This window comes from Botrytis sinoallii (assembly GCF_014898435.1).
Source record: "Botrytis sinoallii strain Bc 23 chromosome Unknown BSIN_024, whole genome shotgun sequence".
Lineage (NCBI taxonomy): Eukaryota > Fungi > Ascomycota > Leotiomycetes > Helotiales > Sclerotiniaceae > Botrytis > Botrytis sinoallii.
The window spans coordinates 804,758-820,223 of NW_024066051.1; the positions used below are offsets into that span (position 1 = coordinate 804,758).

General features: G+C 41.7%; 7 protein-coding genes across 7 annotated transcripts; 4 read left to right on the forward strand and 3 right to left on the reverse strand.

Moving 5' to 3' along the window:
• Nucleotides 1-75: 75 nt before the first annotated feature.
• On the forward strand, nt 76-663 carry EAF02_010304 (uncharacterized protein; the record flags this gene model as incomplete). The annotated part of the gene is made up of 3 exons (XM_038906352.1): nt 76-160; nt 220-512; nt 586-663. The coding sequence occupies 3 exons, from the start codon at nt 76-78 to the stop codon at nt 661-663; spliced, it is 456 nt and encodes a 151-aa protein (XP_038754079.1).
• Nucleotides 664-1,813: 1,150 nt separating this feature from the next.
• On the forward strand, nt 1,814-3,685 carry EAF02_010305 (uncharacterized protein; the record flags this gene model as incomplete). The annotated part of the gene is made up of 5 exons (XM_038906353.1): nt 1,814-1,914; nt 1,978-2,021; nt 2,086-2,183; nt 2,626-3,152; nt 3,247-3,685. 5 exons carry the CDS (start codon nt 1,814-1,816, stop codon nt 3,683-3,685), a joined length of 1,209 nt encoding a protein of 402 aa, XP_038754080.1.
• Nucleotides 3,686-4,705: 1,020 nt separating this feature from the next.
• On the forward strand, nt 4,706-5,666 carry EAF02_010306 (uncharacterized protein; the record flags this gene model as incomplete). The annotated part of the gene is made up of 3 exons (XM_038906354.1): nt 4,706-4,859; nt 4,911-5,022; nt 5,096-5,666. 3 exons carry the CDS (start codon nt 4,706-4,708, stop codon nt 5,664-5,666), a joined length of 837 nt encoding a protein of 278 aa, XP_038754081.1.
• A 395-nt stretch (nt 5,667-6,061) lies between these two features.
• EAF02_010307 (uncharacterized protein) lies at nt 6,062-6,496 on the forward strand (the record flags this gene model as incomplete). The annotated part of the gene is made up of 2 exons (XM_038906355.1): nt 6,062-6,088; nt 6,140-6,496. 2 exons carry the CDS (start codon nt 6,062-6,064, stop codon nt 6,494-6,496), a joined length of 384 nt encoding a protein of 127 aa, XP_038754082.1.
• A 1,394-nt stretch (nt 6,497-7,890) lies between these two features.
• Nucleotides 7,891-8,196, reverse strand: EAF02_010308 (uncharacterized protein; the record flags this gene model as incomplete). The annotated part of the gene is made up of 1 exon (XM_038906356.1): nt 7,891-8,196. The coding sequence occupies one exon, from the start codon at nt 8,194-8,196 to the stop codon at nt 7,891-7,893; it is 306 nt and encodes a 101-aa protein (XP_038754083.1).
• Nucleotides 8,197-8,934: 738 nt separating this feature from the next.
• Nucleotides 8,935-9,600, reverse strand: EAF02_010309 (uncharacterized protein; the record flags this gene model as incomplete). Its single annotated transcript, XM_038906357.1, has 2 exons — nt 8,935-9,284; nt 9,339-9,600. 2 exons carry the CDS (start codon nt 9,598-9,600, stop codon nt 8,935-8,937), a joined length of 612 nt encoding a protein of 203 aa, XP_038754084.1.
• Nucleotides 9,601-11,918: 2,318 nt separating this feature from the next.
• Nucleotides 11,919-13,032, reverse strand: EAF02_010310 (uncharacterized protein; the record flags this gene model as incomplete). The annotated part of the gene is made up of 3 exons (XM_038906358.1): nt 11,919-12,508; nt 12,584-12,815; nt 12,901-13,032. 3 exons carry the CDS (start codon nt 13,030-13,032, stop codon nt 11,919-11,921), a joined length of 954 nt encoding a protein of 317 aa, XP_038754085.1.
• Between the last annotated feature and the right edge of the window lie 2,434 nt (nt 13,033-15,466).

The window sequence follows — 15,466 nt, forward strand, 5'->3', positions numbered from 1 at the left end:
CCATACTGGCATACCACAACCCATACAGCCCATCCTCCCTTTTCTTACGAACATAAAATTTAAAACTTCGCAAAGATGGTTGAATTGACAGAAGTTGAGGATGAGTCCTTTGAGCAAAAGCAAGCTGGACCATCTGAGGATGATTACTACACTGATACTGGTTTGTCTTACAATTGACTGCGATCTCATTTACAGTTAGCTAATGAACGCTCAACAAAGATTCCGAGATTTCCTCTGATGAAGAGGACAATGTCGCAGATGAGGAGACTTTCGCAGACCGTATAAGTGCCCTGAAAGATATAGTACCAGCATCCACTCGATCATTTATCTCCAACAAGGTGGATGCAACCACAAGTTGGATCAAATCGGGTTTAATGTTTGGAGGCAAGACTTTATTCGTTGTGAGCACAAGTGCTTTGTTATTGGGAGTTCCATGGGCATTGGCATTTGTGGAGGAGCAGCAAGTAGTTGAAATGGAGAAGGAAATGAAGATGAGAGAGATGGGTGGAGAGGTGCGTTGCTCAATCCCATCCAATCCAATCGCATTTCAATTTGAATATTTCTTACTGATATTTTTTACAATAGTTACTTTCCTCGGGCACAGATACAGCAGGACAGTTGAATGCTCAACTTGGCGCACAACAAGGAAAGCCAGCATTGTAATGAACGAATCTGCTATGATACGAGATAAAGAAAATGAATCTGGATTGGGGAAGATATGATAGCATTGTACATCAGTGAGTGGCTTTTGGGGTGGGCGCATGATTCAGAAGGTTTACGGCCACAAAACCTGTGTATTTCTAGTTCTTCTAGTTCTTCTCACCTCATGAACAAATAATTACTTCAGTAAATACTCGAGTACAATTACAAATCCAGTTCAATGTAATGTCACATGCAATAGCTAAGGTCCAAGTCAAAGTTTTTTCTTACTTTGCAGATATAATCGATTTAGCCGCCTCGTCCGCCACTATGCCCAATCTCTCAAATAGATTCATACTTTGAAAACATTTATATTTCATCTCCCCTCCATTTTGTCGATGAATCTTGAAAACACAAATGATATAAAAGCTCATAGAGACATAAGTCTGATTCTTATATCAAAAGAGTGATTGTCTGAATTGATATCGGATATCGAAGAGAAAATATATTTTTCGTATTCGTCCTGTTGGTGGAGGCTGTTTGGCCCAAGTGTAATCCTAGCTGATTCATGATAACGGAAACCGCTTTTTTCGGGCACATGGAGACAGCCTATCGGAATTGAGTACTCCAAACTCATTCTTTAATTTGGCGCATAAATCAACCATAGATGATCGTAGAAAAAAGAGCCAAACAAGACGCTAGCTTGTTAGTTCAAGATTTTATACAAAACGGAATTCATGCATGATATTTGTGTCGTAAAGACTGCCCGAAGATCTTCAAGTCCGGCAACTTGTTTCGCTTACGTAGTGCATACCCCTGTGTTGGAGTTGAATGTCATGGCGGCTTAAGCAAGGTCCACTTCCCCATGTTATGCGCTTGAGCAACAATCTTACCGCTCCAAGTGAATGTCTGCTCCTCATCCCAGAGTTACATCTACTTCTCTGGCTTCTTCTTGATCTGTAAATATTTCGCCAACGCCTATCATTACAACACCATAAGTGAATCTCCAGCCCTCGTCTTAAGATCACTGCAATTTCTCCGGATTCCTCCTGATCTGCAATTGTTTCAGCAAAGCCTATTATTGTACCACCACAAGTGAATTTTTCAACCCTCATCTTAGGATCGCAACAATCTCTCTATATTCTTCTTGATTTGCAAAGTTGATTCTGCAAGAATGTCGAGAACACCTCTATTCCTAAACTTTGCTGGAGATTCAAGCCGAAACCGTCAAATGTCCTGGTTGCTGGCAAGTTCATCAAGGAGGAAGGAGAGAAGGTAAACTCAATATTTGAGGATATATATACTCATGCAGATATCTAGCTAACAATAGCAAAATAGATGGCCTTTAGTACTTAGGTTCTGGAAAGGAAGTATCCATAGTGGTAAGATATATATCAGTCACCTACTTTGAAGAAGAGAAAACGAGACTAATCAATATCTACGCAGAGGTTGTCTGGCCTGTTGCCATTCTTTCTGCTATTTCTGCTATTGTCGTATACTTGAACCAACACATCAGCAGCGATGTTACGCTTCCAACCAGTATCGTAAGTACTCTCCAAGAACTGGACATTACAATTGATCGTCTGGGGCTCTACTGCACGGCTCCTCTTATCGTGGCATACCAAAATCAATACTATATCTTCTCAAGTGTATGAAAGATCAATTGTCAGTTGTTTATTGAGTAGTTCAAAATCTACCATTTCAATTTGAACAATCTGAAACTGGGCATGCGTTGAAGCTGATCGTCCATGCACATCAAGATGATCATACACGTGATCCTCGCTTATAGCGTGTTCAAGTCACGTGTATGAGAACCCTCAACTGGCATGCTTAAGACTTTGACAGATCAAGAATACCCTCGATATCTAGATTGATCCTGAAAGCTGTGCCACGGCTAGACGGAGCCGCATATCTAGTCATATATATAGAGACTTGAATAATGGTCTTACAGATAAAATTGAGAAAATAGTTTCTAACTGAGCCAAGGTTCCTTCACTATCCATTGTCGTCGGTCTAGAACTCGTATTTCGGAATCAAACAGCTTATGCCAGGTTCTGGTCGGGCCGTTCTCACTTTGCGACCCTCACAACTTCAATCCGATGTCTCACGCGGCACCTACTTGTACTTGTTCCTGCCCCCGCTCCTCCCGATCATCAATATGATTCATCATTCACACAGAATGAAGGCAGTACAGATAGCTCAGCATATAAGGACTTTGATGGAGCGGCAGATGTAGCTCAGCAGCCAATTTCCAAAGCACTTGAGGCAAAGACAATCGAAACAGTCAAGATTATGATAGCGATGTTATATACCGTCAAAAACCACTTGAGAGCAGATTGGGGCGTGGAGCTTAGTTCAGGAACTATGATGACTGAAGAAGGTGATTTTTCCTGGCCAGCGGAATATAAGGACCTGCTGCCACAAGGATTTAAAGGTCATGAACATATGGGATTAGGTCTTACACTTCAGTTAAGTACTTACATTGAGAAATTCGTCAACACTGGTTGTAACTTGTAAGTCTGCCATTCATCCTCTTTTTTTAAGACAATTAAGTCTCTTCTATTCATCCTCTTGTCTTGAGACTTCTAACGGATACTTCACACACAGGAATTGGTTCAACAATAGTGCCTCGGCTCAGATGCTCGCCAAACTCAACGAACTCGTCGCAGCCTACGGCAACATGGAAGTAATTAGACTTGCACCTACACCCGTCGCGCACCTAATACACAGTAAACAGGTCTTAGCACTTTTCGTAGCCATATTGCCTTTTGCTATGGCTGCAGAGATTGGCTGGTGGACAGTCCCCCTCGTCGCTTTCGTAGCTTTCGCCCTCTACGGAATTGAAGGGATCGCCCAATGGCACGAAGATCCCTTCGGAACAGACAAGATTGACATCAATATGGATGACCTTGTTGAAGACGCTAGAAGAGAGATCGAAGTAATGTTGGAAGCTTGGAAAACTCAGGGATTAAGCGGAAATGGAATTTTTACGCCCAAGTTGAGCACACCATTCACACCACGAGCTGAATATGGCACTCTGGGCTGAGAGAAATATATATGAAACCACTGCAGCTCAGATACGATAAATGGGTACGAATTGATATGGAATTGATATGATGGCATTGAATTTGTATTTTGGGGGGGGGGGGAGTTTTATGTCGATTCTCGGTCGCATATGTCACGTGAATTGCATTGAAGGTAGACAGCATTTAAAGGTGGATCAACAGCTTTTGCTATTGGCCTGAGAGCACTGTTCATTGTTGCAGGTTGTTTCAAGCATTCAAAGGTTGATATTTAGGCATTTTTGGGGGTGGTAGATTCACTGGTTCGTTGCATCTAGTTTCCGGTAGACGAGACGAAGGAAGGGTCGAATTGATTGGAGCATTGCTTTTCATTTGACGGATCTTAAGGATTCCAATTTCTTTTCGAATGTCATCTAGAAACAGCACAATTTGAGGGTTTAAGTTATAGTTTTTGGGGAAATTTTACTGGTGATTGTTCAATAAGTATATTTCCTTACAACTGTTTCCGGCACTCATAGGCCAACATTTCAGCCTACTTTCATTGGCACCCTGATAATCATCATGATTGGGTGAGACCTGTGGTAAATTGATGTCCACTCGACAGCTACAAATCATGAACAAGCCACATGCGTCTAGCTATCGGCTAACTATCTGCGTTGCATTTTAAACGAAGCAATTATCCAATGAGGAGGCATTTTTGTTTTTTACCAGTAGCGTCATTTCCGGCTCCGTGTCAATAATCTATGCTGACTTGCATAGCTAAATTTTGTATATAAGATTCATTGCTCTCTCAAGGAACGGGTGGTTACTACGAGATATTTTAAGCAAAGCAAATGGCGGGAGAAATGATGCGTGCAAATCGGTAAGGAGATAAAAAAATTGAATAATTAGCTATAATATGGAATGATATAACTGACGAAATACAGACTATCGAAAATGGACGCGGACCAATCTCCGTCTCTTTTTGAAACAATGAAATTCCCAAACCCGAGCCTTCCACTTCTCAAGCCCTAGTAAAGATCCATTCCTTTGGTCTTAATCGAATGGATTTGATGCAGCGGGAGGGAAAGTATACTGTACCTCCACAAGCGGGGAGAATACTGGGTGTGGAGTTTTCCGGGGTAATTGAGAAACTTGGGGATGGGAATATTGGGGATTTTAAAGTTGGTGATGAGGTTTTTGGACTTGCGTATGGTGGTATGATACCTTCTTCATGTAGTCCAAGGGGTGCTGATTGATGGTTGACAGGGGCGTATGCTGAGTACATCGCATCATCTACAAAAATGCTCATTCACAAACCGGCTCATATATCTTGGTCTGTAGCTGCTGGGATCCCAGAGGTTATGTATGAAGTCTCTATGTATATGGTATTGACAGGACCACAGGACATAGGATAACAGCAACCCAAGCCCTACATCTCGTTGATGTTTTAGACCAGGAGATAATGTTCTATGGCATGCCGGAGCATCCGCAGTGTCCATTGCCGGAATCCAACTATCCAAAGCGGCTGGAGCCAACAAGATACTCGTCACTGCTGGTTCCGATGAGAAGATCGCTTTCTGCAAGAGTTTGGGCGCAACACACGGCTTCAACTACAATACCGAAAACTGGATCCAAGGAGTTCTAGATGCAACTGACGAACGTGGAGCAGATGTAATTGTTGACTTCATTGGAAAGAATTACGCCCAGGGAAACTTTGAAGCCGCAGCTATGGACGGAAGGATTGTCCAACTAGCCAGTCTTAGTGGATCCAAACTCGATAGCCTAGATATCACTCTCCTCGAAATAGCGTTTGCGATGGGATGGAGTAGACTGAGAAGCAGACCTTTAGATTACCAGGGGAAATTAAGAGATGTTTTGGTCGAAACTGCCTTACAGAAATTTGCAGATGGTACATTCAAGGTTCCTATCGAGAGAATTTTTTCCTGGAAAGATATTAGGGAGGCTCATACATTTATGGAAACCAATCTGTCAAAAGGTAAAATAATTTGTACGGTGGACTGATGGTATGATTTGATTGGCCGTACTGATATATGGCGGCCTGCATCAAAATGTGATGAATATATGTACATAGGCAACAAGATTCCTTGTTATTTTGACAAACACAATCACCGAGTATGAATGAATACAAACACCCCCAAAATCTCATGATTGACTCGCAACGCAATTTTTCGTTCTGCGCCTGAACTTCTTCGTTGTCTACTTAAAAATCTTACACTTTCACAACATCGTTATCTTCTAAAACAATTTCATCAACATGGGCACCAGTGGAATTATTGTCTTTGTTCTAGGAACACAACGTCGAGCAGTGTATTGCCATTTCGATTCTTACACCTGAAGGTCTTGGCGCGACATAGTTAGATTCATTCTCGGGATTGAAGCCCGAGAATTCTCCGATAATGCATCAACGTCTTCAAGAGATCGAAGTATGTGTATTGTTTGACATCTTTTCATGAATTCAGCTAACAGATACGTAGTGGGTCAAGGAAACTGTCGCAGCTCCGAAGGATCTTCAACAGAAATATCGCAAGCTGGGCTACTCCAAGCCAAGCGGCGATGAACGAGAGACACAGTGGTATTGGATTCTTCGAGGTGTACAAGGAGGAGATGCGCTATTGCCAATCTTGAATGGTGATCTGAAGCATTTGGTGGAAGTGGAAGTTGATTTCAACAATCCTTTTGCGGAATATTCGTACTTCCTCGATTTCCAGAAGAGGACGTTGGAGACGTGGTGTTGCGAAAAGATGGTTCATACAGTGAGCTTTCAGGCGTTGGCAGATTCGGAGCAGGATTGTATGGAGGTGCTACAGAAGAAATTGATGGAGGAGGAGTAAACTAAACTTGGGGGAGGATCTGAGAACGATTTCGACTAAGACCAGACAGCTTTTCGCCGCTATCAAGAAGGTTGCGTCGTATTCGAATGAGAATCATATCGCGCATGGCATTGTCAAACAAATGCTTTCATCGTCTCTCTACATGCTTTCTGGGTGCCTTACAGTGATCCCGCATGATTATCTAGTCAGCAAGAGCTGTATAAAGCGCCAATATCGTACTCTACCTACTTCTGTGTTATATGAGATCGTTGTACGTGATTGACAAGGCCCCTTCTTAATATCGCCACTTTCGAGGCACAAACATACTTGTCGGAATAGATTCTTGCCCGACAGCATGTGTAATAATGTCTACTAAACTGCTCATACACTTATTAAGCTGTAACAGAATCCACCTACAAGTATCAAGTCATATTGAATGACAGGAAACATCCTGCTCTCCCAAACATTTCATTGTCAAAGTGTGGTAAACATTGCAAAAAGAGGTAAAGAGGGGTCGAAATAAAGTGGGGGTAGTAATATAAGTAAAATTTTGTTTATATTTTAGCTCCGTGCACCCTAGACCTCACTTAAAATTCACTTCACCACAGATTCAGTAACGCGACGGAAATGAAAACAAGTAGTTGTTGAAGCCCTCAGATCCAATAAAGCAAGTACTATGCAATCTAGTTCTGTGCAAGAACTCTTCCCTTGCTTTCGACATGGAAGTACGTCTCAAACAGCTCATAATGCTGCCACGATGCACCCAGCATGCAGTTCGCTGCTCCCAACTCCAACTCCGCCGCAAGAGACATACCGAAGTAGGCTATGGAGAAACTCAAGTATCAGGGAACAAATGAAGCATCACGCCACCTCTCAGAACCCCTGATAAGCTTCATAATGATCAAATCTCTCCTCGAAATGGAGCCAGCCAACCAACCAACCAACAAACAAACAAACGCATACGTGTAATAACCCTGGACGGTTCCTGGTAGCCAACAAGGACATTGCTTCATAGCATAAGTCGGCCTTAAATTATCACGCAGAAACGGCTGTCATTTGCTGCTTCTTTAATTCCACCGTCAGCCGCCCCCAGGTCATCCCCTCCCTGACATATCTTTCTATTCTCCTCAGGACTGGGACAAGATGCACGCACACATCTAAGTTGACTTGCAATCTCTTTTTCTTCGTCAATCATTTCATCAAGTGTCTGAAGCCGGTTTGAGGAATGGTTCAGTTGAAGATCTTGTGCTATTTCAGACGAATGTCGTGAGTCTTCCAATGGTTTTTGATTCTCCCAATGGGTTTGAGTCTTTGTGTGCTGTTGTTGCAGCCGCTTCTGATGACCGACTCTGCAGTTGCGTGCTCAAGGACGCCGACTGCGCTTTCTCTAAGCCCCCTTGCATATGTGAGAGTTTTCACCCAGTACAGATGCTTTTGAATCGCGTTTGGACAAGGCTCGTGCTGATGCTTCCGCCGCCTGCTTCTTGCTCGAGAGATTTTGTTTCAATTTTCTCCGGTATTCTTTTTCTTCGTTGTATTGTAAGGATGCCCAAATCTATACCTTTGGTATCACCCAAAGCCTTGGTGCGGCCTCTAGTTACAGCATTCTGCTTTGGTCGCGAAACTTCTCTGAAATAGGTAGTCTTTACTGATTTATTTGTGTGGAGATCTGTGCTGCGGTGCCAATTCTGCTGCTTCATTCTGTCGACTCTGAGTGTCATCTTGCTTATTGCCCTGCTTTATTTTTTCCAGCGATGCTTTCACTTTTCTTTGTAGCTTTTCCTTCCTCTTTACCCAGCAAAACGTGCGCATTTTCTCTTGGGAATTCCTCATCTGGCCCTGAAGTCATTGTCAGAACTCATTCTACTCATTGATCCCACACTTCTTACAGAATGATGCCAAAAGCATTTATCTGCCATGTGAAGCATCTTTTCTGTGCCAACTCGAACATATCCTCTGCTATATTTTCTATAACAAATTTGATAAAGTCGCGTGGCTTGCTTTTTTTGTGTATGCGGGGTCGAAACTCTGATCATCAACGAGCTTTGCTATCATAGATTTACCGCATGATATATAAGCCATAATGAAAGAGTAGTTAAGCTGATATCACCGCGAGCTTCGTTATTGTGTTTTATTTTTGCAATGGTGTTTGTAGTTGAGGTGATAAAAATTTGAAGGACACCTACCTAATCTTATCAAGAAAATAGGTTGAGGTGGAGAAAATTCGATAGTGAATTTTCAGTTGGTAAATATTCAGAATCGGTCACCTTAAAAAAAAAGCAAAAGTATAGATTAGGGTGATGATGTTTTTATTGTTCTAAGAAAGCTAGCTAATCGACTCACGAGTCAATTGCAACGCCTCAAGTGCATTAGAAGGCCTGATAGGTTTCTCATTACCACCTTTTAGAAACTCCTGTGTAACTCTAAACGCGATGTACTATTATGCGTAGAAATTACAATCAGGTTTTCCCAAAGTTTCTCAGTAATCCGAGAGTCATCTTTTTGCTTCTTCCCTCAAACCTCAAGTTGCGCCAATTGCTGTAAACCTTCATCTCGGTGATCATCTGCCTCATGGTCCTCAATCTTCTCTCCTTTCTGTTCCATTTGCGCAATCTTGTCCTCAATACTCTTGCTCCACGCCTGAGCCTCCTGGACATAGAGCTGAAGACATCTCTGCTGTTGGCACGATACAATTGATCATTCATGGCATTCAAGCGTTCGACAGGAATATTGTTATATGCCCGATGAATGACCTCCTTATCCCCCGGAGTCAAGTAACAATATTGGCGGGGAAACTGCTCATGGGGCCCTATATTTCAATCAGAAAATCTCTCAAAGTAGAAAGAGGCAATGTTTAACATGCAGTGAGAACGCCAGAACAACTTATCTGCCATGAAAGTAATGGTGCCTTCACTTGCTCCAGCACATACATTGGCCATGGTGTGGTAATGGCTAACGTAGTGGCTCAATGCGGCTTCCATGGTGATGATGGTTGTTCCTTCATGAACCAATCGGTGGACCATGTACTGCTTGAGGGATGGGAGAGACAAGAGTGATTGCGGCATCAGACTGTCTGATCCAGTTTCCAAGGGAATTGGTGGATCTTGCATGGCTTGGTGCGACATGTTGAGCAATACTGAATGAAATGCTTGGTACCTTGATGGAGTTTTTAATATCGAGGTATCGACGTATCGTTGTTGACACCTTTGACTTTTGTAGAAGAAATCACAGGGAAACAAACTGTCAAAGTCGCGTGCAACTTAACAATTAAATAATGGAATCCAAAGATCTTCGATCAAGCTAGACAACCGTGCAATAATACACCATATTCTTTCTCCAAATTTGTTGAAATGAGAAACGGGTTGTGCCGTGGAAAAGATCCGTAGATAGGAACTCGAAACGGCCTGTGAATCACATCCAGACCGCTAAGTGGTCACATTCACCTCTCGTCTCATCTCTCACCTCATATAAAAAAAGCGCAGTTCGCTCGAAACCTAATTTCCGAGATTTAAATCCGCGCCGGAACTACTGTTTTCTACAAGATTATTAAGCGGACCAACAGATTTGAATGGATTAGGTGGCACTCGATGGTTGTCTCTTTGTTCTTGGATTTGGAGTATCAGTCTTGAGAGGGAAAGTGATGATGTAGTGAATTGAAGTTAGATGTCAAGGTTGGATGTGCCGATCGAGGTTGGTTTATGTGAGAAGGTCGTAGATCGGGGTTAGATGTCTTTAGTTGTTGGGATGGGGGTTGAGGAAAACGGACTTTTTGGTGTTGGGATTTGAAATCGATGGGGTTTCTTTGTATATGCTGTCATTGAAAATATTTGATAGCTTTATGAGAGACGGTGAAGAGTACTGATAAGTATGCATTTGTATTCACACAGTTTTCACTTGGTTATTGTACGTGAGGTCGTTATGCTTATGCTTGATATGAACATTGATAGGGTTTCTCTCTATTAAAATATTTCAGACGCTAGTTAGTTTCTCAATCTTTCTATTTCTCAATGTCCCAAGGTTGATTCATTCACGTTCTGTCAGGGAATCTTTTGCTAGGCTGTGTAATAGCTAGAAGGCTCTCCATTGCTCGTTCATTGATAACAATTCTACATTCACATAGCTAGAACCTAACCCCTAATCTTTAATGATATCAATGTGCATTGTTCTTGACTTTCTTCGGTTTCCTCCATTCGGTCATCCATTGATACATGCTACAAAAGTTGTGCTCCTTCAGTTGCCACTCCCATATTGCCCGTTTATTTTCCCTCTTCCTGGCGCCATGCATTTACTCGTCTCATTATCTCTGCATGTTCCTCTGCACCCATTTCTTTGTAAGTTTGGATTCTTGGAGCTTGAAGTAATAGTCGGCTCTTCAAGCGGCCGACTAATTCCTAGTCGGAGAAAGCAAATATCCCTAGAAAGCGAATGGTCCTTGTGAGATTTTGGCAATAGATTTATAGTTTTTGTTGAAGAACATTAGAATTTTTTATAAATAATATTATGAATTTTGAAACAATTTAAATAAATTTGATACTATTGAATATAGTTATATAAATTTTTGAAATACTTTTCAAAATTGGAAGATTGTGTATTAAAAACAAATTAGATTATAGCAAAATTTGATTATTTTAATACATTTAATATCCAAAATCTTATAGGGACAATTCGCTTTCCCCGACTAGAAACTAGTCAGCCATTTATAAGAGCCGACTATTACTTTCTGAACTTCTTTTGCGAGATATAAAGGGACATCTTGAATAGACCGGAGACATGTAATTATACTTAGTTTTGCTACCAGCTTCACTTATGAGATTGATTTCTGCGTTCACAGGGTATTTCATTCTGTGCAGATTCTGTCACTTTCTGGATGTATCATGCGCATCTCATACTAATCTTTTAGAAGAATCTATGTAAGCAAAAGTTATTCAATAATTAAGTGAGCTGTTATGAAAAATCTAACTTGAAGAGTCCCTTATGCCTCCCATGTACTTATCGGGTCTGTTCTTTTTAGATAGAGTGCAATACTTCATCGGAGAAGCATTACAAACCGTGAATTATCTGCCTTCTGGCAGATAATTCAAATATTCGTGGCCCATTACAAGCAGAATAAGATCCAATCAGTAGAAGAAAGAGACAAGAACTCAGAGAAGTCATAATGCCCTCGCCTTGAATACCCTGGCTAAGTGAAGAGTGTTTGATGGGCGCCTAGAACAATCCGAATATCTTGTTAATCTAGCTCAATCGAAAGTAGAGCGGCTTCAATTGAGTTCAAGAGTTCGATAGGCATTTCTTTTTGTTGTTTGCGAAAACTGTAGTCATTATCTTCCGGTTACAGCCCGCACTGCCTATCGGACAGGCCCCTGTCCGGAAAGATACCTGGTCGGACACAATTTCAATTCTGCCTGGACGAACAACAGCAATAAAGAGGCAAATTGAGGCGCGCTTAGGTCCGAATTTTGCACTTCAACTGCTGGCTTTGTTCTTGGATAATATTGGCCAATGCCGTGGTGAGTGAATCCTCTAACAATAAACGGGCTACAGGCTTGGTCATACGATTTGGTGTCGCCTTGACGGCAGCTTGTGCCTGTCTGATGGCAATTTCAGCACCACGACCAAGACAACGACGCTCAAACATCTTTATTGTGATTAGTTCACCAGTGTCGGGATCTTTGACAACTGAATCGGGGAGTAGGAGAGGAGGAAGAGGTGCCAACGATGAGGATGGTGCGGCAGGTGCGGAGTTGGATGTTGCGATGGGGTTGGGGTTGGGGTTGGGGAAACCAGGTAAAGCAAGCCGAGCAGCTAAGAGCGATGAAGGTGTTGAAGTCGGAGGGTCGGGTCCGGTGGTTGATACCGAAAATTCATTTGAAGTTTGCGAAATGCCTAGGCCTTCGGGATTGACTGGGGCGTTGGCAAAGCCTTGAGAGTCTTGTGCTGAAGTGTATGGGCTTTCGGATAGACGAAGTCTTTGGGGTAATCTCGGGGTACTTGTATTGGGACCGAAGCTGGTGTATTTGGAGGCTTGAGATATCCCTCAAAATGATTTTGAGCTACTTTTCGAGATGGCATTGCCATGAGATCCACTCGTTGTTGAACAGGTTTAGAGACAGGTGTTTTCGTAGGCAGCTTTGGACGTCTCTGGAGCCTGAACTCTGATTGGTTGGACAGGTTTCGCAGGGCGGCTTAGAGTCCCCAAACTCTCCAAGATGTTATCAAAGAAATCTGCAGTTATCGCAGGTGCTGGTTGTTCAGCAGATTCTAGAGTGGGAGGCAATTGACCAACTTGTTGTTGAACAATATACTCGGGACCACCATATTTACCCGGAATTCGCCATATGCACTAGATAATTGAAATTTATCCACAAGACTTTCTCAGTCCAGTAATAACAGAAGTCCAAACCAGTCAACGGATATTGAGAAATGACCGAAGCAAGTTCTTTTTGGTACTCGCGGTCGAAATTATCAGTCTCGAAGTGCGGATGTATGCTGCAAAGATTCAAGAGCATGGACTGATGATGTCTCTGATAATGAGGAGGCCGGACGTAGGAGTTCGACATATTGTGAAAGTAAAATGTTTGTCTTCGTAGTTGGTGATTGCGTACTACAAGTGATCTCTGATCGCGGACGAGGCTGATGTTCTATCCTGGGCGAGTATGTTTGAGTGTCTGGTTGATTTACCGTTTAGCTTTTTCCTTGTCTAATGATTTGCTTGAGATCTAGAACTCCCAGGGATCGAGTAACCCATATATACTAAGTGAAAGGAAGCATGATACGGCTTTTGCTTTGGTTCAAAGAAGACCCAAAGATACGGCTTCTTGTGATTTTCATACTGCATAATTATACAAAAGTCTGTGCCAGATAGTACGATAGAAGATCGAGTTCGGGATCAGTCGATCTGGAAATGAAACATGAATAGCCGTACATTGTGGTGAAAAGACTCCAAGAAGCAGTATTTATACTTGTGGTCAAAACATATCATGAACCCCAAATTTAGAGCTTTGAGCTTTGTCATTGGGTATTAATTGAGATCAGGAAGTAGAATCTTCTTGAAGGAGAGTACATTGTACACGTCATATTCTCATGGTACTAATGGCCCGATGAGACTAACAAAAAGACGAAAAGACATAGCAATTTACTGTAAATGCCTTGTGTCGGTTGATTGTGCTGATTCAAGTCTTTCTTTATGACAAATATAATCATTCAGGATAGTCTAGATGATTCAGAACAGGTTCGAAGATTATCCGCACAGAAAGAAAGGGAACGCACCCGCCAAGTCCTAATCACTCCTTGCTAAGTCTTTGAGTAAATTTATCTCTTCTTTTAAAATAGAATACTCCATCATCTTCAAAAAAGTAAACCCACATAGCATCAAATGATTTTTGGACATCAAGATCTCACTAGAGGCATAAACAAGTTTCGATGGCAGCACGGAAGAAGAAGCACGCGTAATAGAACTTAAACATCGAGACCTACACTTATCCCTAACTATTTGGATGCCTACAGAAACACAAATGAATTACTAGATTCGTAGTGAGCACTGCTCACAGTCTTTGCTGTTTGATTTAATGCTTCTAACCCCGAGTTTTAGACGAATTAACAATTGAAATACGCTTCGATAAGCTGTATTCGCAAGAGAACATGAGTTTGATGCTAGGCTGTAGTAAAGACTCTCTTTATTGTAGTACTAAGGCAAAGAATAGACGAAACCAGCTACCGCGCATAAGATTCTACTTACATAGTCCCCTTATACTCCACGGATCTTGACTTTCTGAATGTACGTGTCGACTTGATGCTGAGGTGTTTTAAATACCCAAGTAAAGTACGAACCAGAGTAAGCTGAATCGGAATTATTGAAGGTTGATAATTATTCTACCAACATCTTTGATTGATGACTGAAGACGGTAAGCATTCTTGATATTGAGGACTTCCCAATCAAAGTGTTTCTTGGAAGAAAGTGCTAGAAGCAGGTGTGAAGGAATCCGTAGGGAAGTCTATCGGTTTAAATTTCGCTATGGTTTCAAATTTGCTCTCGCAGAATTAAATAGTATTGTATCAATCATTGTCCAACTTAATTTTTTCATTTCATATGAAAATGAATTAACAGTCAGAAAGTGCTGTCATAAGAAACCATTCCCAATGTGCAGATTTGGTCAACAACTGAGCAAATGAGTCTTCCCAAAATTCTAGGTATATATTGACAAAATATCACATGCTCCTCCATCAAATAATATGGCCTGCTGGCCCAATGGCAAGGCGCTTGACTACGATTAAAGGATTCAATTCTTCAATTCGGCATCAAGAGATTGCAGGTTCGATCCCTGCGTAGGTCAAATTCTTTTGCCTTTTGCATGTGGATGTGAAGCATGGGGCTAAAGCAGGGGATAACGAAGGGATCTTCACATTAGGCGACGTCTAGCGTTTAGTTTTTCCAAATAGTAGTACGGAACCCTGCTGTTTTAGCTAATCTTATTGAAAGATTTGACCTCATCTGAAGTAGAGCATCGAAGACATAACGTTGAAAGCGACATGTTGCTGGAGGGGTTAGAGGAGCAAGCCCATAATCATCTTTTACTTTACTACTTTATCATTACATCAATCTCATAGAAAAAACTACCAACTTTGAAATTATCTCCGAAAGGCTACGATAGACACAAAATGTTCTTGATTGGAGAAAAGAGAGCGTGTGGTAGTTAATCTCCTCGGCTAACGCCTACCTCCTTTATCTACCCATCAACACATCAAAATTCACAGCAAACAAATATCCATTGCTTTCATAAATACTTAATTGTTTTCAATTTTTGAAGTTCTTTCGCATATCATTTTGATACTCAATTGGCTTTTGAGAAAAAAAGAAGAAAAAAAGAGCAAAATTTGCAGCTTGGAGCGGGGCAAGTGGGGCAGCACAGGCGCATGCACTGGACAAGAACAAATTTTGTAGAAGCATACCTGGTAATCTGAAGCAGAAATACACTGAAATAGCAAGAGATCAAG